The 22,083-nt window shown below is 36.9% G+C and overlaps 1 protein-coding gene and 1 non-coding gene across 3 annotated transcripts in view; both read left to right on the top strand.

Annotated features, from left to right (window-relative positions):
- The window catches only part of NAA50 (N-alpha-acetyltransferase 50, NatE catalytic subunit), a 29,350-nt gene extending 7,598 nt beyond the window's left edge, over window positions 1–21,752 (top strand). The window contains exons 2-5 of one of the 2 annotated variants that reach the window (XM_045902888.3): window positions 16,560–16,693; window positions 17,110–17,229; window positions 17,656–17,722; window positions 18,733–21,752. In XM_045902888.3, coding sequence (XP_045758844.1) covers window positions 16,560–16,693; window positions 17,110–17,229; window positions 17,656–17,722; window positions 18,733–18,910 — 499 coding nt within the window. In that variant the 3' untranslated portion in view covers window positions 18,911–21,752. Of the gene's footprint in view, window positions 1–16,556; window positions 16,694–17,109; window positions 17,230–17,655; window positions 17,723–18,732 lie in introns of both variants that reach the window. The other variant, XM_045902887.3, reaches the window with a different exon arrangement.
- Window positions 9,891–9,993, top strand: LOC123835023 (U6 spliceosomal RNA). The gene has a single exon (XR_006788585.1). It is a non-coding gene; the product is annotated as a U6 spliceosomal RNA (small nuclear RNA).
- Window positions 21,753–22,083: the final 331 nt, after the last annotated feature.

The raw sequence follows: 22,083 nt of genomic DNA, 5'->3' as shown, positions 1-22,083 counted from the left end.
GTCTTTAGAAAGAACAGCTTAAACCTGAACAGGAACAGCCAAAAGTTGAAATTCATGTGCCTGTTTTAATCTGTTGATAGTATTTAATCAATCAGTATTTAATCTGCTGATAGCTTTGATGAGTTCTCAGATTGCCATACAACAACAAAAAAGAGTGATGTCATTGGTTATTAATATCTACCATGACTGCTGTGGCATGTGGGTCACATGTTTGCCATCCCTTGTCTCATAACTTTTTATGATACCAAGAAACAAAACTTTGGAATCATATTTGAGCTGTTCTCTTTAATGCTGCTTTCTTCATTTTGCTTTTGTGTCTGCCTTTTGAGACCTGCTCTCCCATCCTTCCCGCCTCATGGCCCTTTTACTTTTTATAGCTACCTAGTACATCTCCTCCAGGCAATAAATTCTCATGTAATCCTTACTATAGCTCTAGGAAAGCAACCATAATCTACTAATGTATCTATAGGTTTAATATCTTTAGTCTACTAATGAAGTAACATTGTACAGAGGTGAACCAAGAAGGAAAGAAAGTTTGGTGGGTTCTGGAATTTTTGAAGTTTTATATGGCCAAAAAACAAGGTGGGAGAGAGAGAGAAGGCTAGACCAGTGGCCACAGCTAGGTGAAGAGGACTTTTTATGCAGTGCTATTCAAATTTCATTTGGTAGGTTATGTGCAGCTGTTGAAAGATCTTAAGCATTAGAAGTAAAGTGATCAGATTTGTGTTTTCAAAAGATTATTCTGACTGCATTGTGATGGCTTTGTCTCCTTGACTCTAGTATTTTTCCCCTTCATTAGACTATTAGAATTTGTGTTGAAATGATGGTCTGAAGCATACTGCTTAGAGAAGGGGTATAGGAACAGGTTATGAAGATATTTGGGGAGCAGAATTAACAGGGATTAAAATGGGATGTAAGAATACATATAAAACTAGATTTTTATATGGGTGATGGGACTATTCATAAAGATAGAGGATAGAGGTAGCCGTTCTAACTTCCTGTGGAGGATGGTGAGTTCATTTTTCAATGTGTTGAATGTGAGATTCCTGTAGAGATAACTAGTAAGCAGTTGGAAGATACGTGCTTGGATTTAGAGACTTGGAAGTAAAAGCAACATTTAGGTGGTAGTAAGGGAAAAGCCGTAGCTGGGAAGGAGCTCTAATTGAACATATGGATAGCCGTGGAAAATTTTTTCAGAGAATTACTTGATTATTTTTAGGTTATAACCTTAAGTAGATTATATCTGGTGTGTGTTTAGCACTTCTTGTACCCAAGCAAGTAATTGCTGAAAGTTTTGCACACCTGATACTTGCACTCATACAGCTTGCAGAACTAATCCACCCACCATCACTTTTTTGATACCTGCTAAATCTCTAGAACAGTGATAGTCAACCAGGGTCACATTTCCCATCCCTGGTTAACTGATAATGTCTGGAGGCATTTTGGGTTGTCACAGTGGGGTGGGGCATTTAGTGGGTAGAGGCTAGAGATGATGCTAAATATCCTACAGTGCTCCAGAAAGCCCTTCACAAAGAATTATCCAGCCCAGAATATTAGTAGTACTAGGATTGAGAAACCCTAAAATCTAGATGAGATGAGAGAGAGCCCATCAGTTAAATTAAGGGCCTAGAGATTCTTGGATTTATTGGAAGTAATTCATCAGTTCCTTGAAATATTTGAGGTCCTGCCCTAAGTCTTGTAGTTCAGTAGAAGAGGTGAGATATAAAAATAAATGCTTACAGCAAGCAGCACAGAGGTGCTGTGCCTTGGAAGGGTACAAACAGTATAATATAGTTCAGATGAGGTGGAAATCTCAGCAGGATGACAGTTTAAGGCCTCATGAGCAATTAGTATTTAAGCTGTGCTTTGATAAATTCTCAGGGGACTTAACTTTTAAGTTGAAGGAATTTATACTTTAGAGGAATCACTCTTTCATGTAATTTACTTGAAGGCAAGAGTTTAGAACCAGATTACTGCTAGCTAAGAAAAAATTACCTGCCCTAAGCCCCTTGGAATTTTTTATCAAAGGACCATGGACATACTTAGATCCTTGCTAAAATACTTTTTTTTTTTAACTTTTATACAAATCCCCTTTATCATTAGTACACCTTATATAAATGTTCCCGGTTTGGTATTTCTCTCTCTTAATAACCTTGAGAAAAGATGACTCCTTTGAGGGGAGTCCTATGTATGGCTGATCTTGAACTGTAATGGAAATTTGTAGACATAGGCCTGGTTCTGGCTTTATTAATAAATGGCTGTATAACCATAGGTACATCTATCTGGGTTTCAGCTCCATCATCTGAAAAGAAGAGGAATGGACCCAGTGGCTTCTAAGGTTCCTTCCAGATAAACAGTCTGCACAAGAAGTAACGAAGCAGTTAAAATTTTGTGCAAAGGTGTACTTAATACTCACTTAAAATAAAAATGGTTAGACTTTAAACTTTATACAGTATTTCATTTTCTCTTTTTGCAGTATAACTTCAGACTTTGTAGAGAAAGACATACTTTTGTGTAGTCATACCTCCATCTTGTGGCCCTTCAGAATATTGCCACTAAATTTTGTTTTTATAATTTTGGGCATAATTGACATTACCTTTAATAGCTGAAAACATTTGAGTGCTTATCTGATGTTGCTGTGTTAAATACTTAATATGTGTTATTGTATCACAGTGCTTGTTTTAAGCCACAGGTAAAGGTTTTCTACCATATTCTAAGCACGAAGATGATATGAGATTTGACTAATAGATTAATCTTGTGGTGCTGATATAAATAACTAATGGGCTCTGTAAAGTAGGGGGCAAGTAGCCGTGTTCATATCTAAAAACTTGGGTATACATGGGCACTTTTGTTACATCTTTTTTCCCATTTTAGATCCTTATTCTAAAATCTTTGGTATGAAGAAACATTGGGGTTTGTTATAGATTGGAAAAACAAGAAAAAAATGACGTCACATGAATTTACTTGAGCCAAGAGAATAATTTAGTTTCTTTAATTACTACTGTATTCAGTTTTTTATAGTTAGAGTTGTAAACTGGTGCCAAGATAAGTGAGTACAAAAAAAGAGCAGAAATGTAGGCTTTATGTAAAAGCTTCTGATTTAAATATTAGCAACCAACTTAAAAACAAGAAACTGTTGCGTCTAATAGATGTAGCAGATTTGACTTTTAGTCCAGGAATTTGGGGCTTATCTACAGAGTAGAGGTCCTAAATTGATCAATTAAGATAGTTTATGTTGTTGGGGCGCCTGGGTGGCTCAGTTGGTTAAGTGACTGCCTTCGGCTCAGGTCATGATCCTGGAGTCCCTGGATCGAGTCCCGCATCGGGCTCCCTGCTCGGCGGGGAGTCTGCTTCTCCCTCTGACCCTCCCAACCCTCCCCCCTCTCATGTGCTCTCTCTCTCAGTCTCTCTCTTTCTCAAATAAATAAATAAAATCTTTTTTAAAAAAAAAAAGATAGTTTGTTGTTAAATTACACTGAAATGTGGGGCGCCCACGAGGCTCAGTCATTTAAGCATCTTTTTTTTTTTTTTTTTAAGATTTTATTTATTTGACAGACACAGCGAGAGAGGGAACACAAGCAGGGGGAGTGGGAGAGGGAGAAGCAGGCTCCCCGCAGAGCAGGGAGCCTGATGCGGGACTCGATCCCAGGACCCCGGGATCATGACCTGAGCCAAAGGCAGTCGCTTAACCAACTGAGCCACCTAGGCGCCCTAAGCATCTGACTCTTGATTTTGGCTCAGGTCTTGACTTCAGGGTTGTGAGCTCAAGCCCCATGTAGGACTCTGCGCTCAGCGAGGAGTCTGCCTGGGATTCTCTCTCTCCCCCTGCTTGTGCATGTTCTCTTTCTAAATAAATAAATAAATCTTTAAAAAAGAATAAATTACATTGAAATCTTATCTGAAGTAAGTAAACAGTGTAGTGATTAATAACCAGGTTCCAAGAGTCAGGCTGATTTGAAATTGAGACTAGCTCTCAATACTAGCTATGTCACAAACATTAAAGCTATAGCATATATACCGTGTCACTTACATAGGGAAAATGATTTAACATTTTATATGAAATCCACTTTTCTATGCCCATCTTTAGCCTCTCTTTCCCTTACCAGAATTCTTGGAGATGGAAGTTTAATATAGGCAGTGGGAAGTTAATTAATTTAGGTGGATGCTAAACTTGTGTGGTTAACTTAAGAACCCTTAATTATTAAAGATTCCACAGTGGGATGTGGAAATCTGAGTTTTTAACTGGCAAAGTAATTCTGGTGTATAGGCAGGTTTGGAATCCATTTTTGGATTTTGTGACACTGCTTCTCTAGACTTTTTCCCTAGTCTCTTGAAAATTGTTTCTTGGACTTCTTTGTGGGCTCCCGTTTGTTTACCCCTAAAATTCAAGTGTTTCTTTTAGTAGTTGTGTTTTAGATGTTCTAATTCACTATGATTTTCTTGGTAATGTGATCTGTTCACATAGAGGATATATATTATGCAGTATTTGTATTTCAGGAAATAACTCTCAAAGTGATGGGTTACAAAAGGGAATTCTTACGAGTTAAATTAATGTAAAAACTCTGGATGCATTCCCCCTACTATCTAATTGTTTTTATCTACTTAACGCCAACATTGCTTCCAGTCACATTAGGTAGCATTTAAACTACATTATGTAAATAATTTTTAAATGATCATTTTACCTAAAACGTGTTTGACAGTAGTTTTAATGGGAAAAAAATGTCAGGACATGTGGCCATTTATACCAAAGGCAAAGACTATGTAACAGGCTATCCTAAGATTGATGAATTTAGAGGAGGAGGTCTGTACCAGAACGGAAGGCTCATTCTTATCCAGCTCTTACTCAGTTTCTTTTCTGCAAACTGAAGGCTTGGTACAGCTGGAAATTGAGGGGTTGTGGTTTGTTAAAGATTTGAAATTCTTGCCTTTTACTGTTTTTTCAAATGGTTGAGAGTAAGTCAGGCATCAGGTGCTTTCTGCCATGAGTTTTAGTATCAAAAATAGCATGTCTTGGGCGCCTGGGTGGCTCAGTTGGTTAAGCGACTGCCTTCGGCTCAGGTCATGATCCTGGAGTCCTGGGATCGAGTCCCGCATCGGGCTCCCGGCTCGGTGGGGAGCCTGCTTCTCCCTCTGACCCTATCCCTTCTCATGCTGTTTCTCTCTCTCTCTCTCTCTCTCAAATAAATAAATAAAAATCTTTAAAAAAAAAATAGCATGTCTTTGTTCTTTTTTAGCCAAAGTTGCTATAAAATTTAACATAAATGCAAAGTGCTACAGTTTGTAGTTCCTTATGTAAATAAGTAATGTATGTTTATTTTTTGTTATGGAAATTTTCAAACACCTATAAAAGTAAATAGTGCATTGAGCCCTCAGTGCATTCAATTCCAATAGGTAGTATTAATTCTCATATTCTTTTGTCTTTGCCTGATCAGTACTTTCCCTTTTTCCTTTTTTGCTGGAGTACTTCAAAGGAAATTCTTGAAGTACTATCCCATTCTATCTGTAAATAATACAGTATGAGTCTTTATCATGGATGACTTTAAAAAAAAAAAGTTACTGTAATACTGTTATACCTAATATCTTATGATCTGATACCCAGTCTATTTGCTTTTTCTTATTTGTCTTATGTCTTCTTCAAATTAAAATCCAAAAAGGTCTTCCACACATTTTAATTGGCTGAAATGTCTCATCACCTCTTAATCTGACAGTTTCTCCTTTTTTAAAAAACAAACTTACTTTATTTTTTTTAACATTTTATTATAGAGATAACGGGGGGGAGGGGCATGAATGGGGGAGGGACAGAAGGAGAGGGATAAGCAGGCTCCCCATTGAGCAGGGAGCCTGAAGCAGGGCTCAATCCCAGGACCCCGGGATCATGACCTGAGGTGAAGGCAGACGCTTAACTGACTGAGCCACTCAGGCACCCCAACAAACTTACTTTAGAATAGTTTTATAGTTTTTAGATTTAATTTGTGAAGATGGTACAGAGAATTCCAGTTTCTGCTATTAGTAACAGTTTACATTAGTATGGTACACTGTTAGAATGAAAAGGCAAGCCAAAAATTGGGTGAAAATAGTTGCAAATTATATATCTGATAAAGAATTTGTATCCAGAATATATAAAGAACAACTTAACGACTCAATAAAATAAGGAATCCAATATAAAAGTGGGAATTCTTATTAGTTACTGTAAAAATTTTCAGTTTATTCTCAGGCTTAGACCATGGGCAAAAAACTTAGGCATTTTATCAAAGAAGATGGACAGTTGGCTAAGAACCATCCAGAAGGATGCTCGGCATTATTAGTCATTAGAGAAATGCACATCCAATGAGATTATCACTTCATACCACCAAAATGACATAAATAGACAATAAAAAGTGTTGGTGAGGGGTGCCTGGTGCCTCAGTCTGGTTAAGCATCCAACTCTTGGTTGTGGCTCAGGTCATGATCTCAGGGTCTTGGGATCGAGCCCCACATTGGTCTCCTCACTGAGCGGGGAGTCTGCTTGAGAGTCTCTCTCTCCCTCTGCCCCTCCCCCTGCTCTCTCACGCACACACTTTCTCAAATAAATAAATCTTTTTTTTTTTAAGATTTTATTTATTTATTTATTTGACAGAGAGAGCGAGAGCAGGAACACAAGCAGAGGGAGTGGGAGAAGGAGAAGCAGGCTTCCCGTGGAGCAGGGAGCCCGATGCGGGGCTCAATCCCAGGGCCCTGAGATCATGACCTGAGCCGAAGGCAGATGCCTAAAGACTGAGCCACCCAGACGCCCCTAAATAAATAAATCTTTTTAAAAGTGTTGGTGAAGATGTAGAAAAACTTAATGCATTGTTGGTAGGAATGCAAATGGTTCAGCCACTTTGGAAAACAGTTTAGCAATGTACCAGTTTTCCATTACTGCTATAACAAAATAATACAAACTTAATTGCTTAAAAACAAATTATTACCTTAGTTCTTATGATCAAAAATCTGAAATGGGTTTTACTGAGTTAAAATCAAGGTGTTGGTAGGTATAGTGATTTTTTAAACATTTTTTAAAGATTTTTATTTATTTATTTGACAGAGAGATAGCGAGAGCAGGAACACAAGCAGGGGGAGTGGGAGAGGGAGAAGCAGGCTTCCTGCCGAGCAGGGAGCCCGATGTGGGACTCGATCCCAGGACCCTGGGATCATGACCTGAGCCGAAGGCAGACGCTTAACGACTGAGCCACCCAGGCGCCCGGTGGGTATAGTGATTTTAAGTAGTACCCCACCCCCCCGAAGAAAAATTCATGTCTACTTGGAACTTCAGCACATGACCTTATTTAGAAATAGGGTCTTTTCAGGGCACCTGGGTGGCTCAGTCAGTTAAGTGGCTCAGGTCATGATCCGAGGGTCCTGGGATCGAGCCATGCATTGGCTTCCTGCTCAGTGGGGAGCCTCCTTCTCCCTCTCCTCCTGCCCCTCCCCTCTCTTCTGTTCATGCTCTCTCAAATAAATAAAATCTTGAAAGAAAGAAATAGGGTCTTTGCGATGTAATTAAGATGGTCATGCTAGGGGCACCTGGGTGGCTCAGTTGTTGGGTGTCTGCCTTCGGCTCAGGTCGTGATCCCAGGGTCCTGGAATCGAGGTCCGCATCAGGCTCCCTGCTCTGTGGGAAGCCTGCTTCTCCCTCTCCCACTGCCCCTGCTTGTGTTCCCTCTCTCGCTGTATGTCTCTCTCTGTCAAATAAATAAATAAAATCTTTAAAAAAAAAAAAAATGGTCATGCTCGATTAGAGAGGGCTTTAAATCCAATAACTAGTGTCCTTACAGGAAGAGGAAAGGGGGTACACAATCGGAACACTAAGTGAAAATGGAGGCAAGAATTAGACTTGTTATTGCCTCAAGCCAAGAAATATCTGAGGCCACCAGGAACTGGCAGAGGCAGGGAAGGATTCTACTCCAGATTCAGAGAGCATGGCCCTGCTGACCTGATTTTGAACTCCCAGCCTCCAGAGAATAAATTGCTGTTTTAAGCCATTCAGTGGTAATTCCTTAAAGCAGCACTAGGAAACTAATACAACAAGATTGTTTCTTCTAGAGGTTCTAGATGAGAATCCGTTTCCTTGCCTTTTCAGCTTCTATAAGGCCACGTGTATTCCTTGTTTCGTAGTCCTTAATCTTCAAAGCTTGCAGTATAGCATCTTAAATCTCTTGTTTCTGCTTCTTTTGTCCTATTCTCTTCTCTGACCGTTAAGGACCTCTTTGATTACATTGGGCCCACCCAGATAGTCCTGGTTAATCTTCCCATCTCAAGGTCTTAATCATATCTTGCAAAGTGCATTTTCCATATAAAATAATGTATTAAAGATTCTTGGGATTGGAACATGGACATCCTTTGGGGCCATTATTCTACCTACAAAAGGTGGTTTCTTTAAAAAGCATATTTGCCATACAGCCCAGCAATCCCACTTATAGGTATCTACCAGAGAAAAACTAAAGCTTATGTGCACACACAGACTTACATGCAATATTCATAACAGCATTATTTATAATGGCCATGAATATAGTACTGTTAAAATGTCCATCAGATGGTGAATGGATAAACAAAATGTGGTATATCCTTACAGTGGAATATTGTTCAACTGCTGACACATTACATCATGGATGAACCTCAGAAACATTATGCTGCATGAAAGAAGTGTAGTAGTGCAAAAGATCACATTTTTTCTATGTATATGAAATGTCCAGAAAAAGCAAATATATAGAAAGTAGATTTAGTGGCTGACTTTGGGTAGGAAAAGGGATTTACTTTAGATTTGCACAAGGGATTTTGGGGGTATGATGTGAATGTTCTAAGGCTGAATTGAGGTGATGGTTGTACAACTCTGTAAATAGTCTAAAAGTCATTGAATTATACATTTAAATGAATTTCATGGTGCATAATTATACCATAAGGCTATTTAAGAGAAAAATAAATGGAATGTAAAAAGTGGGAAGGGGCCTCAGATTATTTGCAGTATACTAGCTTACAAAGAACATGTATCCATAATACACTTACAACCCAGTTAGAGAACCCAGCTTGTTTTAAATGGGCAAAATATTTGAATAGCTCCTTTACCAAAGAAGTTATATGAAGGCAGAGAGATAAAGGAAAGCATGCTCAACATCATTTGGTATTTAGGGACATGCAAACTAAAACCATTCACTACACACCTGTTAGAATGGCATAAATTTTTAAGGGTTGACAGTGCCAAATGCTGAATGTAGAACAACTGGAACTCTCATATATTTACGCCCAGCATTACCTCTCTTAAGAGAAATTTTAAAAACTTACGTTCACACAAGAACCTGTAGAGAAATGTGTATGTAGACCCAAATGCCTTTCAACAAAAGGGTAAACTGGTATATCCATACTATGGAATACTACTCAGCAATAACAAGGAAAGAACTGTTGATACAACAGTGTGGTAAATCTCAAAGGCATTATGTTGAATGAAGGAAGCCAAGCAAATGGCTATGTATTATGTGATTCCATTTATGTGACATTCTTGAAAAAGGAAAGATATGGGGAACAGAAAACAGATTAATGGTTGCCTGGGAGTGGTGTTAGAGTTGAAACTCTACGGAGGGTCATGAGGGAGATTTTTGGGGTGATGGAACTATTCTGTATCTTGATCTAAATCTTGATAGTTATTGTTACATGTTTGTCAAAACTCAGAACTATACACTAAGAAAAGTGAATTTAATTTTATGTAAACTTTAAAATATTTTTTTAAAAGCTAAGAGTGAAAATTGATCCCCCAGAAAAGGCTTGGAAAATAAAGGAACAACTAAGAGTACATATAGAAAATTTGCAAGCTGGTGGACTTGAATAGACTATATCAATAATTATATTAAGTCTGGACAGACCAAATGTTCCAATTGTCAGTGCTTGCTTTGGCAGCATATATACTAAAATTGGAATGACACAGAGAAGATTAGCATGACTCAATGTGATGACATTTTCCCCCTTTTTCTATAATGCTATTTTATTTTTTTATTTTTATTTTGAAGATTTCATTCATCCAATCATTCATTTAAAAGAGAGCCCGTGTGCCTCTGGAGGGTCAGAGGGAATGGGGGGATAGGGCTAAGGAGACTGCACTGAGCGCGAGTCCAAAAGCAGGACTCATCCCACAACTCTGAGATCCTGACCTGAGCCAAAACCAAATCAAGAGTCATTCACTCAACCGACTGAGCCACCCAGGCGCCCCTCGTGGTATTTTAATAAATAAAAGTAATACTTGAACATGGCATAATATTTAGAATAAAGAATTGTGTAATTTAAAAAATACTCCCGTTGTCAGATTAGAGGAACAAGACTTAAGTATATGCTGTTTACAAAAGACACTTTAAATTACAAGGACATAGAAGAATTGAAAGTAATTGATGGTAAAAGATACATGTGCAGCATTGAGTAGAAGAAAACAGTATGTATTGAACGAAGTAGATTTTAAGACGGAATATTACGGCAAAAAGAAGGACATTTCAAAAGGATAAAAGGACCAATTTATCAACTTATAACAGTCCCAAATAGTTATGCGCTTAATATAACTTGGAAATACATGAAGCAAACATTGACAAAACTGAGGAGTCAGAAGGAACACTTCCAAACTTTGTTCAAGGCCAAACATAATCCTGATTGATAAGAAAGCCTGTCAGGAATATTACAAAGAAAGAAAAACAGATTTCTCAGAATAATCTTTCTTGAAGTATCATTTAAATAAAGGAGGTAGGTCGGGGCGCCTGGGTGGCTCAGATGGTTAATCGTCTGCCTTCGGCTTGGGTCATGATCCCAGCATCCTGGGATCAAGCCCTGCATCGGGCTCCCTGCTCAGCGGGGAGCCTGCTTCTCCCTCTCCCTCTGCCTCTCTCCCTGCTCATGCTCTCTCTCTCTGTCTCTGTGTCTCAAATGAATAAATAAAAAAATCTTAAAATAAATAAAGGAGGTAAGAGAGTAACCTGCAGTCAAGAATGGAGAGGCTATCAACAGAGAAAGCTGCAGGTGAAGCAGATTTTGGGGGAGGGGGATCAGAGATCTAGTTTTGGGTATGTTTAATTTGAATTGTCTACTACAGATGCTTTGGAGTTTAAGAGTGATTTCTAAGCTAGAGACAGTTCGAAGATGGCAACATTAAAGCGGTAAGATTATGAGATTGAGGTCAACCAAGAGAGTAAGTGTAGCTAGAGAAGACAGCCAAGTACCATCTTGATGTGCAAGCCCCTCATAAAATTGGTGTTCTTCCTCTCCAGTCTCAGCTTCCACATTTACACAAAGTACACCTTTTTTTGTAGTTTTATGGTTTTATTAACACAAATGCAATGTGCGTATAAACTGTCTACATTCATTTTCTTCACTGTGCAGCTTGGCATTGGGATTGGTAGCTCTGATGGCCAGCTGACTGCTCTTTCCACAGTGGCTTTGTGGTTCTTGGAGGAGACGTTGTGAACAGTCTCTGCACAGCAGAGAGCCTGCTTCTCCCTCTCCCTCTGCTGCTCCCCCTGCTTGTGCTCTCTCTCTGTCAAATAAATAAAATCTTTAAAAAAAATTTTCATTTCTTGCCTTCCCACAAAACAAACTCTTAGTCACCCTTCACATCTGTTCCCAGGATCACTTTCATTCTAGTACTGTTTTTGTACTTTGTGTGCATGTGCTATTACTAAGACGTATTTTATATATATTATGTATAATATACGTATTATATGTATATATATTCACATATATGTGTAATAAATATACACACTGAGACACTGTATTTCCTAGTAGGTATAAACTCCTTTGCATTCCAGGTGTTAGCAAATAGGTGTTCAAATATTTATTGAAATACCTGATTTATGCTTTGAATAGGCAACTATTATGTTCATAAGAACTTTAGAAAATTATAGATTCACAGATAGAACTCTTGGACACTCTATTTAATTTTCTAATGGAGATTTTGGAATTCCTAGGGGTTTTTTGGAATTCCTTTTGACTTACTTTAAAAGTTCTTTTAACTTCTAAAAGCTTGTTGGTTGTTTATAATCATGTTCTCATTTTCTTGACATTTCTATATAGCACTCTATACCTTTGATACTACACGTTCTTTGTTAATTATATTTATAAGTTGCTATTCCTCTGATATATTTAGAATATCCACATTTTAAAATAAGAGCTAAGTGATCAAGACCACAGAAGTATTCATTTCAATCCAGACATATCATGTTCGTGAAAGTTAAACTGTATTTAAGGTGAATTTTGCTGACAAAGTTATGTTTAATAGAGATTTCTTAAACAGCTACCAAATAATACTCTTCCCAATTCTGTTTTGAAATATGTATGTATATATATGCGTAGAAAAATATAGGAAGACTGTATACATCAAACATTTCTGGTAATGGTCTTATAGAATATTTTCACTTCCTAAGTCATTTCTATGGTGATGGGCTTTTTTTTTTTAATCAAGACATGTATTTTTTTTATTTTTATTTTTATTTTTTAAAGATTTTATTTATTTATTTGAGACAGAGAGAATGAGAGAGAGAGAGCATGAGACGGGGGGGAAGGTCAGAGGGAGAAGCAGACTCCCCGCCGAGCAGGGAGCCCGATGCGGGACTCGATCCAGGGACTCCAGGATCATGACCTGAGCCGAAGGCAGTCGCTTAACCAACTGAGCCACCCAGGCGCCCAAGACATGTATTTTTTTTAATTGAGCAGGGAAAGATTAAGCTGCCTATTCCCTAATGATTTAATGCAGTGTTCTGTATTTAGGCTTGATCTACCTACTCTAATGGAAACTTTTTTAGTAGTTAATTTTTATTAGATTTAATCTAGCACATTGAGCCATAACCACCTTTTCCTTTTGTATGAAGTTAAGAAATACCTGGTTATTATCCTTTTAAAAGTTATAAAGATACTTGAAGCCTGGCAATTACCTAGAAATCTTTTTTTTTTTTTAGTTTTTATTTATTTTTAAGTAATCTCTGCACCCAGTGTGGGGCTCAAACTCAAGATAAAGAGTTGCATGCTCTTCCAACTGAGCCAGTCAGGTGCCACACCTGGAAATCATTCTTAAACTTTTTAAAAACTCATGTTCTTTCACTTAAAATTTAGAAGCTTGACTTCCTAGGTTAAGTTTTTCTTTATTGTTGTTTACGATTAGACTTCATAATTTAGTTTTTCAGTGACTTTTAAAATACAGCGTCTGACTTTTTTAATTGCAATGGATAATTTTTAAATACTGTGCTCTAAATATAATCAATAAATGCCATATATTTAAAATATGTTACTGTACCAAATTTGGAGTGCTGTACTCAGTTAAAGAGTAGCATTATGCTAAATGAAATAAGCCAGACAAAGACAAACACTGCATGGTATCACTTATATGTGAAATCTAAAAATAAAAAAGTCAAACTCATAGAAACGGAGTAGATAAGTGGTTGCCAGGGTGCGGGGAATAGGGAGAAGTTGGTAAAAAGGTACAAATTTTCAGCTGTAAAATGAATAAGGTCTGAGGATCTAATGCATATAATTGAAAATTGCTAAGAGAGTAGAACATAAGTGTTCTTACAAAAAAAAATGCGAGGTGATATATTAATTAAATGGTAGGAATCCTTTTTCTAAAGAAAAGAACACAATGTAGGTGAGATGTGATCCCTGTACTTTTTTTTTTGTTTTCAAGATTTATTTATTTCAGAGGGATGGAGGGGCCAAAGGAAAGGGAGAGACTCTTAGGTGGATTCTGCACTGAGCAGAGAGCCTGACGCAGGGCTTGATCTCATGACCCTGAAATACCAACCTGAGCAGAAACCAAGAGTCAGACGCTTAACCGACTCTGCCACCCAGGCACCCCACGTTCCCTGTATTTTACAGTATAACTGTATCTGCTAATAAAAGGTCTGTGAGTGGTAGATGGTGGGTAAATGAGCCTAAGTAGGTTTTAATCAGAAAAAAGTTTTGGGGGTGCCTGGGTGGCTCAGACGGTTAAGCGTCTGCCTTTGGCTCAGGTCATGATCCCAGGGTCCTGGGATCGAGTCCCGCATCGGGCTCCCTGCTCAGTGTAGAGCCTGCTTCTCTCCCTCTGCCTCTGCCTCTCTCTCTCTCTGACTTTCATGAATAAAAAAAAAAAAAAGAAAAAAGTTTTGGGTAAAATGTTATTTACTTCAGCCTTAAAGAAGAGAAAGCCGGGGTCTGCTTTAATGAATAGAGGAGTTGTTCTATGAGTGAGATAAAACCTAGTTAAAGAGGACTTGAATCTCACAAAAAGAATTCATTTTAGTTGTGAAATACTTAGGAGAGGCTGTATTTACCCATATTTACTTAATGTGTCTGGAAATTGGAAGAAAATATAACAAATCTCTATATTTTTTACGATGATGTTTGCATCTTAAGGATTTGTGTGGCTACTAAGAAACTGTGCTCAGATTTTAAGAAAATATACAAGATATGCAAGGGTGGTTGGTCACAGTAAGTGATAAAAAACAGCATAAAAATGAAATAATTGAGGGAGGTAGGCTAAAGTTCCAAATGAGCATTATGGTCTATATTCTGTTTTCTAGTAATCTAAATTATAACATTTCAGAGAATACTGTTTTTAAAATTACCCACCATTCTTTTATTACTATTATTTTAAAGATTGTATATTTAAGTAATCTCTTCACCCAACGTGGGGCTCAAACTTAAAACCCTGAGATCAAGAATCTCATGTTCTACTGAACTGAGCCAGCCAGGCGCTAACCACAGTTCTGATCACACATTTTTTATATGTGGTTTACAGCATTTTTTCTGTATATTAAGAAAAGCTATTTTATATATTTATGTATTACATATGTATATTTAGAATGTGTTTCCCCCCACACACACATAAAACAATATATCAGTGTTTCTGTGCTAATAATATAAATGTGTCATGCATGCTTTATTTAACCAGTTCCCTATTGCGGACACTTAGGTTTTTCTTTTTTACCATTATAAAAGTGTGATGATTAACATTCTCATTTAGTCATTTCTCCAACAGGGTTTTGTTTTTTTTGTTTTTTTTGTTTTTAAGATCTTATTTATTTGGGGCTCCTGGGTGGCTCAGTCGTTAAACGTCTGCCTTCGGCTCAGGTCATGATCCCAGGGTCCTGGGATCGAGCCCCACATCGGGCTCTCTGCTAAACAGGAAGCCAGCTTCTCCCTCTCCCACTCCCCCTGCTTGTGTTCCCTCTCGCTGTGTTTCTGTCAAATAAATAAAATCTTAAAAAAAAAAAAAAGATTTATTTGTCAGAGAGAGAGCACAAGCAGGGGGAGTGGCAGGCAGAGCAGGCAGAGGGAGAAGCAGACTCCCTGCTGAGCAAGGAGCCCAGTGTGGGACTCGATCCCAGGAGGCTGGGATCACAATCTGAGCCGAAGGCAGATGCTTAACCAGCTGAGCCATCCAGGTGTCTCTCCAACAGAGTTTTCAAAACCTATATGCATATGAGGTAAATGATTAATTAGGGTGTGGTGTTTGCATTTCCCTGCTATTGACTAATGCCATTGTTATCTGGAACTAGCACCTAGCACCCAGTGAGTAGGACCCACATTTTCTAGGTACTTGGATGGCATCAGGTTATTTTTTCAACTCATTTTTATTTTGATTTGATCTTTAAAGGATTTTATCATCTACTGTTGTGATTTTTAAGAAGGCCAATAATGTATGTAAGCAACTCTACTAATGATAGTGCTAGTGGTATTCAGATTTGTCCTTCAGTTTATGGTAGTGATACTGACTTGAGCTATTAAAATCCTTTTGTTGATGGCCTAGAGGCAACACAGCTTTGTTACTGTGAGTCTGAATCTTTTTAGCCTTAATTCCTTTTCCCATGGAACCAATTGTTTTGATTACATGTTATTTTAGAAATACTACTGTTGCATTCTTGATAAGTAGTTTTCAAACACCCTCCCCATGTGGATTCCTTTGTTTTCATTTCCAGAGATTCTGCCTCTGAAAGTAGGGTGAGGTCCAGGAATCTGGATTTCGAATACCACCCCATATGACTGTTGCGGGTTGTTCCTAGCTCAGTTAATAGAATATACATAACTTTTGCCTATTTGGATTATTTTTTCAGAATAAATTTCTAGAGTAGGATTACTTCCATAAAGGAGATGGACCTTTCAGGCTTTTTGATATGTAGTACTATATTGTCTTCCAGAGATACTGTCTGTTTACATTTTCACCATTCCCATTTGCCACCCCCTTGCCAACATTTGGTATCATCAGTCCTTTTGATCAGTAATAGATGTCTAAATTTTTCTGAACTGTAAATTACAAGGAAATTTTTGGCATTTATATAGAATATTAGTCTAGCCTTCTTAGTAATTGTCTTTTACTGTATTTATCTGTAAATGCATATAGTTGTATGAAAGCTACAGATTGAATCTGGATGGAATGGCTGGCAGAATCTTATAAATGGTAGTCTTTCTAGGAGTATAAAGTCACTATGAAAGGTTAGATTTATCAGTCATGTAAAAAAGACTTGGTACTCTTCTAAATACGCTCATCTTAACAAATGAAGCTGATTATATTTTATTGAGTACATTTTGGTTTGTTCCAGTAGCCGGATCGAGCTGGGAGATGTGACACCACACAATATTAAACAGTTGAAGAGATTAAACCAGGTCATCTTTCCAGTCAGCTACAATGACAAGTTCTACAAGGATGTGCTGGAGGTTGGCGAGCTAGCAAAACTTGGTATAATATGGTTTTTTCCCTCCCCCTTCATTTGTTTGTGTTCTTGACCCTAGTTTTTGATATTAAAGCAGAGTTAACTAATTAAATCTCCTTGTTTTACAACGTAGGAAATGGGGGTGATTCAGGTTCTGAGAAAAATCTCAGAGAAACCAAGACAATATTTGAATTTTAAAAGGAAATGCTAAATATCTTCTCTAATTCAGTGTGTGCCTTTGTTTTCACATATTTGTGTTTACTCTAGAAGGGATTTAAATCCCTAAAAAGAAGTAGGAAATTTTTGAAGCTATTGATATTCATAGTAGCTGATAAAATGTATTGCCAATAGCAATAATTTAGTTCTTACAGAGGGGGAGGAAGATTGAATAAAATGTGTTATTCTCTCTTTGAGCTTTATATTTTTATATTTTCCATGGCAGCCTATTTCAATGATATTGCAGTAGGTGCAGTATGCTGTAGGGTGGATCATTCACAGAATCAGAAGAGACTTTACATCATGACACTAGGATGTCTGGCACCATACCGAAGGCTAGGAATAGGTAAAATTATTTGTGTTTTTTTATTTGTTTAAAGAAGCATAAATACATTGTTACTGTTTCTGACCTAGTGAGTCAAACCATTTCTTTTGGGAATATTGGGAAAGAGTTACTGAATTATATAAGGTGGAAAATAACTTTATTAACATATTTCAACTGGAAACCCTGTGTAGATTTGTTATCAATGTCCTTTTTGCTTTTTCTGTTCCTTTTACATGGAAGGGCTTGTATATAAAGGTTGCTTTTCTGCTACGAGTTTTAAACATATGTAGATAATATAGGGAAAGAACAAAATTTTCAAAAATCAGGTTGTCTTGTGTTTACCTCAAATTCTAGTAGGACGCAATAAGTGTTAAGATGGCAATTAGATGTGTAACGTAAAGATTGATTTTTATGGAATTACTTATTTGTTCTTTGTCTTGTTAATAGGAACTAAAATGTTAAATCATGTCTTAAACATCTGTGAAAAAGATGGCACTTTTGACAACATCTATCTGTAAGTGAAATGATATTTAATGTACTTATCTAAAGAATTTAATAGATTGGCAATAGAAATCTTTACTAGGAACTTTAAAATCTGGTTACTTACTTCATTGTTTTTTGGAAAAACCATGGAAGTAGTGGTTATGAAGTTTTGTTTTGTTTCAATAATAGATAAGGAATCTGAGATAAAACATTCTCATTCTGCTTTATCATGTTGGGGTGGGAGCTCCACAGTCACAGAGATTAAACCAAGATTAAAACTGAAGTCTTCAGAATTGAAGAATTCGTAACATTAATGATACTTTTCTCATGCTGTCTGTTCTCTGGGTTTTGTTTAAGGTTCTCAGTGATATGTTCATTAGTAAATAGAATTTAATAATCAAAGTCAGAGAGTACCTAGCTGATATTATATTAATATAGTATTAATATTATAGAACTCAGATTAAGAGCCAAGGTTAGATTGCAACTATGGATTTTTTATAATATGGGAGATTATTCTCATTTTAACATTGGCAGTGGGAGAGATTAAATTATATAATGCTATTTTGAAGAGTAATTGAGAAAGCTCAAATTATTTATTTCAAAATATAGCATGTTTTTTATAAATCAGAGAGGATATATTCAGGCATTTAGACCCCAGTTATGTTATTTTTCTGTCCTCTTTTTTTCTGCATGTGTTAATATGGTCTTTGATCATCCCTGTGGTTATTTACCCATTTTTAATTACTTCAATCTTTTCTCCCCTTGCAGTGAAAAATGTTATGCTTGCGAGGGTACTTTGCCCTTGTTGATTGTAAGAGTAAACACTATTTCTGAGCCTCCTAACCTCAGCCAGCTGTCTTGCAAATGTAATAGGTTTTTCTGAGATGAATACCTAATCTTTGTTGATTGTTAGTAATTATGAGGAGAATCTAACAATTGTGTGTGGTATTCCAGCTCTGACCACTTTGAAACTATTTGTGGAGAATACACAAAACCTGATGAAATCTTTTTTTTCTTTTTTCTGATACTCCTATGTCTCAGGCATGTCCAGATCAGCAATGAGTCGGCAATTGACTTCTACAGGAAGTTTGGCTTTGAGATTATTGAGACAAAGAAGAACTACTATAAGAGGATAGAGCCAGCAGATGCTCATGTGTTGCAGAAAAACCTCAAAGTCCCTTCTGGCCAGAATGCAGATGTGCAAAAGACAGACAACTGAACAAATTAGAAATGAACTTTCTTGCACTTGCTTGTCGCCAAATAAAAGAGAGGCCCATTGATTTTTTCCCCCCTCTTTCTTTTCCCCCTCCCTTCTTGTTCTTGTTTGTCCTCCTTTCTTTCTTTTTCTTTCCTCTAAAAAAGGTTTAATACTTCCAAGGACTTTAAAATTAATCATGTTTGGATTGTTTTAGTTTTCTTATTTTTGTGAGGTGGTTTGATTGTAGGAAGGAGGAGGTATAGATCTGTTTGGTTTCACAGTTAAGATATATATGGTCCCAAAAATTTGGGTGTCAGTGTCAATTTTTTTTTTTTTTTTTTTTTAACGTCCTGCTTTCACATTGAAGGGCAGAGCCTACAAAATGTTGTATATACCAGAAGACAGAAAGAAACAGCAGCAATATCTTGTTCTCTAATTCAAAGACAAGTGTAGTGTGTTTGTGGTACTTTGGGTTTTTCAAGACTGTGGGATACTAATCCCTAGACATTGCCTTCACTCCACCTTTTGTCCTTCTGAGTGTTGTCTCAGGAGTTGGACCATTGTTATCCTTGTAAGAAGTACTAAGCTTATTTTGTTTTTTTAAGCAGTTATTTCTTTCTTCCTCGCTGAGGGTGGGTGGGACAGTTTGGGTAGGTAGTGTTTTACTTTGGTCTCAGTATTTGAGTTAAACTGCTTTTTGCTAATGAGTGGACTGGTTGTTAGCAGGTTTATTTTTCCTGCTGTTGATTGTTATTAGTGGCATTAACTTTTAGAGTGTGGCTGGTGAGATTAATTTTTTTTAATATCCCAGCTAGAGATATGGCCTTTAACTGACCTAAAGAGGTTTGTTGTGATTTACTTTTTTTTCCTGTCCTTTTTCTTCAGTAAACCCACAATAGTTAGTCTAACCTTAAAAATGGGAGTTGATGTCCTTATAGGTCAATACCCCTAAAGATAAACCTGAAGCAGGTATTGTCTCTTGGACATATTAAAAAAAAACCTAAAAGGAAGCTTAGATGGACTCGTGGCACAATAAGTGCATTTAATGTCAGCTAATGTAGACTGTTAAAAGCGTGGCCACGGAGCATTTGATTATATAAGAAAGAATATCTAGACAGTATTTTTGAGAATAACATAGCTGTGCTACTGCTTATCTGTTGGAGAACATCCCAGATTTGCTTATTTTCTGTGCCTGTGATAATGAGTTTAAGGATTTGGGGGAGGGGGAATTGTTAAACATATTGCTTCCGTTCTTGGAAAAGTAGAAGTTCAGAAGTGTTAATAACGTAAATGTCACTGTGACCTCCTCTACTGATGGGACTGGTTTATGCCAGATCATTTTCTGGCACATAGGGAGTGGTTTGGACAGGTTGATAACTTTCTGTAAGATAGGAGACATCTGAAATTTTCATGTTTTCCTCCATAGCCCCTTATCCAATCTTTAAAATTTTCTAGATTGCCAATACTGGTGGCCCATGAAATGTTCTCATTAGACTTTAAAACAATGCACGGGGCTTGAATTTTCTTGTCATTTGACTTTAAAAGGAAGTTTGACTCATAATATTTATCCTTATGTAAATTCTGGTAATAGAAATCTCATCTCTCCAAATATGTTAAATGACAAAATTATTTTACACAATGTTTATGCACATTTTATAATCTTTTTTGAGAATGTGAAAGTACAAAGTACAATAGACTTCAGCAGTCTTAATTGAGTGCCAAGAGTAATAGAGGAAAAGGAAGATAGTTGAATGAGTTTATAGGATTTGAATCTTAAGATAGTAAAAATGTAGAAAGACCATGCTGGTTTCTTGGGCATCAGTTTCTTCAGCAGTCCCAATATAAGCTTAGAAAAAAAGTTAGCATTAAGCACCTTTACCTTCATGGATAAGCTTCAGCTTGCTCTTGCCAAGAGAAGAGTGCTTGAGTTACAGAAGGCATACTTAGTTTGAAGAATTCAGCCTTTTTGTAAACTTCCAGATATCAGAATAGATTTTGATATATAAGTGAGTTTTCTGAGATGACACTGCCTCTATTTCTATAACCATTTCACCAGGACTATCTAATCAGTCCTATGAATGTATCCCTAAGTGTGGTTATTGAAAACTGAATAGCTGCCTCATGACAATTAAGTACATGTTATTTAAGGAGGGGAAAAAAATTAAATTTTGAATTGAGTATGTAGGCTCCCTATCATTATAGTTTCTTTTTCCACAGTAGACAATGACTTTACCTAAATTGTATGTTTGAAAAGGTTTGTCGTACATCAGACTTGTTTGGAAAGGGTTAATTGTCCTACATCAAACTTGTATTAAGTAATTCCATCCATTTAAGGAAGAGGAGGATGTAGAAGCTGGGCACTAGTTCACATGCCTGTGAGTCAGTAAAGACTCAAGTAATGTCCCATGTTGAGTTGGTTATTTTGGAACATAAAAATTGTTGAGGTAAAACAATTAACTGGAAGATCAGAGGATATATCCATCGTATTTTTTAGGACAGATAGTTTTTACTATAGGGCAAATAGGTAAAAATTATCCTTATGGTAATTGCATTTAGGTTCTAAAGAAAAGAATCTCCAGAGAAATCTATGCAATATATAATTTGTCCAGACTAGTTTTCATTTGGGGAAAGAAGTTCTAAAATATCCCCAAAGCAGTTTACTCATCAATTGAAAGTCCTCCAAAAATAGAACTATTGGGAAACCGTGGTTTGTGGGGTGGAAAAGAAAAGCTCCCTCAGTTTTTTGGAGGGAATAACTTAAAAATACTTAAATGGCTAAGTTTACTTGGTGCAGTTAAAAATTAAACTTGTTGATTTTAACATTGCTGTTACATCTGAAATAAACTTATGTGATGTTCTGGTAGTAATCTATGATGTCTGGTAAATGTCAAAGAAAACCCTGCAGTGTGTTGAATACTGAGATCAGCAGTTATATGTAGTCATTGTTTACTCTTGGCTATACTGTTTTATTTACTTTAACATTTCTTTAAGATTTAACTTAAAACATTAAAATAGGCCAAGTGCAATCCAGGCCTCTTAATTCAGACCTTTTGGAACTTGCTGGGAATACTGCTGAGTGTCTGCAGTTCTGTCCCAGTGAGAGAAAAAATAAGATCCAAGGAGAGGTCTTATTGCTGGGAAGTTTTAAATGTAATTGTTAAAAACAACTGACACTTTAAGCTATGCATGTAATG

This window comes from Mirounga angustirostris, unplaced genomic scaffold, assembly GCF_029215605.1.
Source record: "Mirounga angustirostris isolate CCGP_5_RB_7025 unplaced genomic scaffold, mMirAng1.0.hap1 SCAF_1, whole genome shotgun sequence".
Taxonomy (NCBI): domain Eukaryota; kingdom Metazoa; phylum Chordata; class Mammalia; order Carnivora; family Phocidae; genus Mirounga; species Mirounga angustirostris.
Note: the sequence above shows the minus strand (reverse complement) of the source record. Positions and strands in the feature narration are given on the sequence as shown.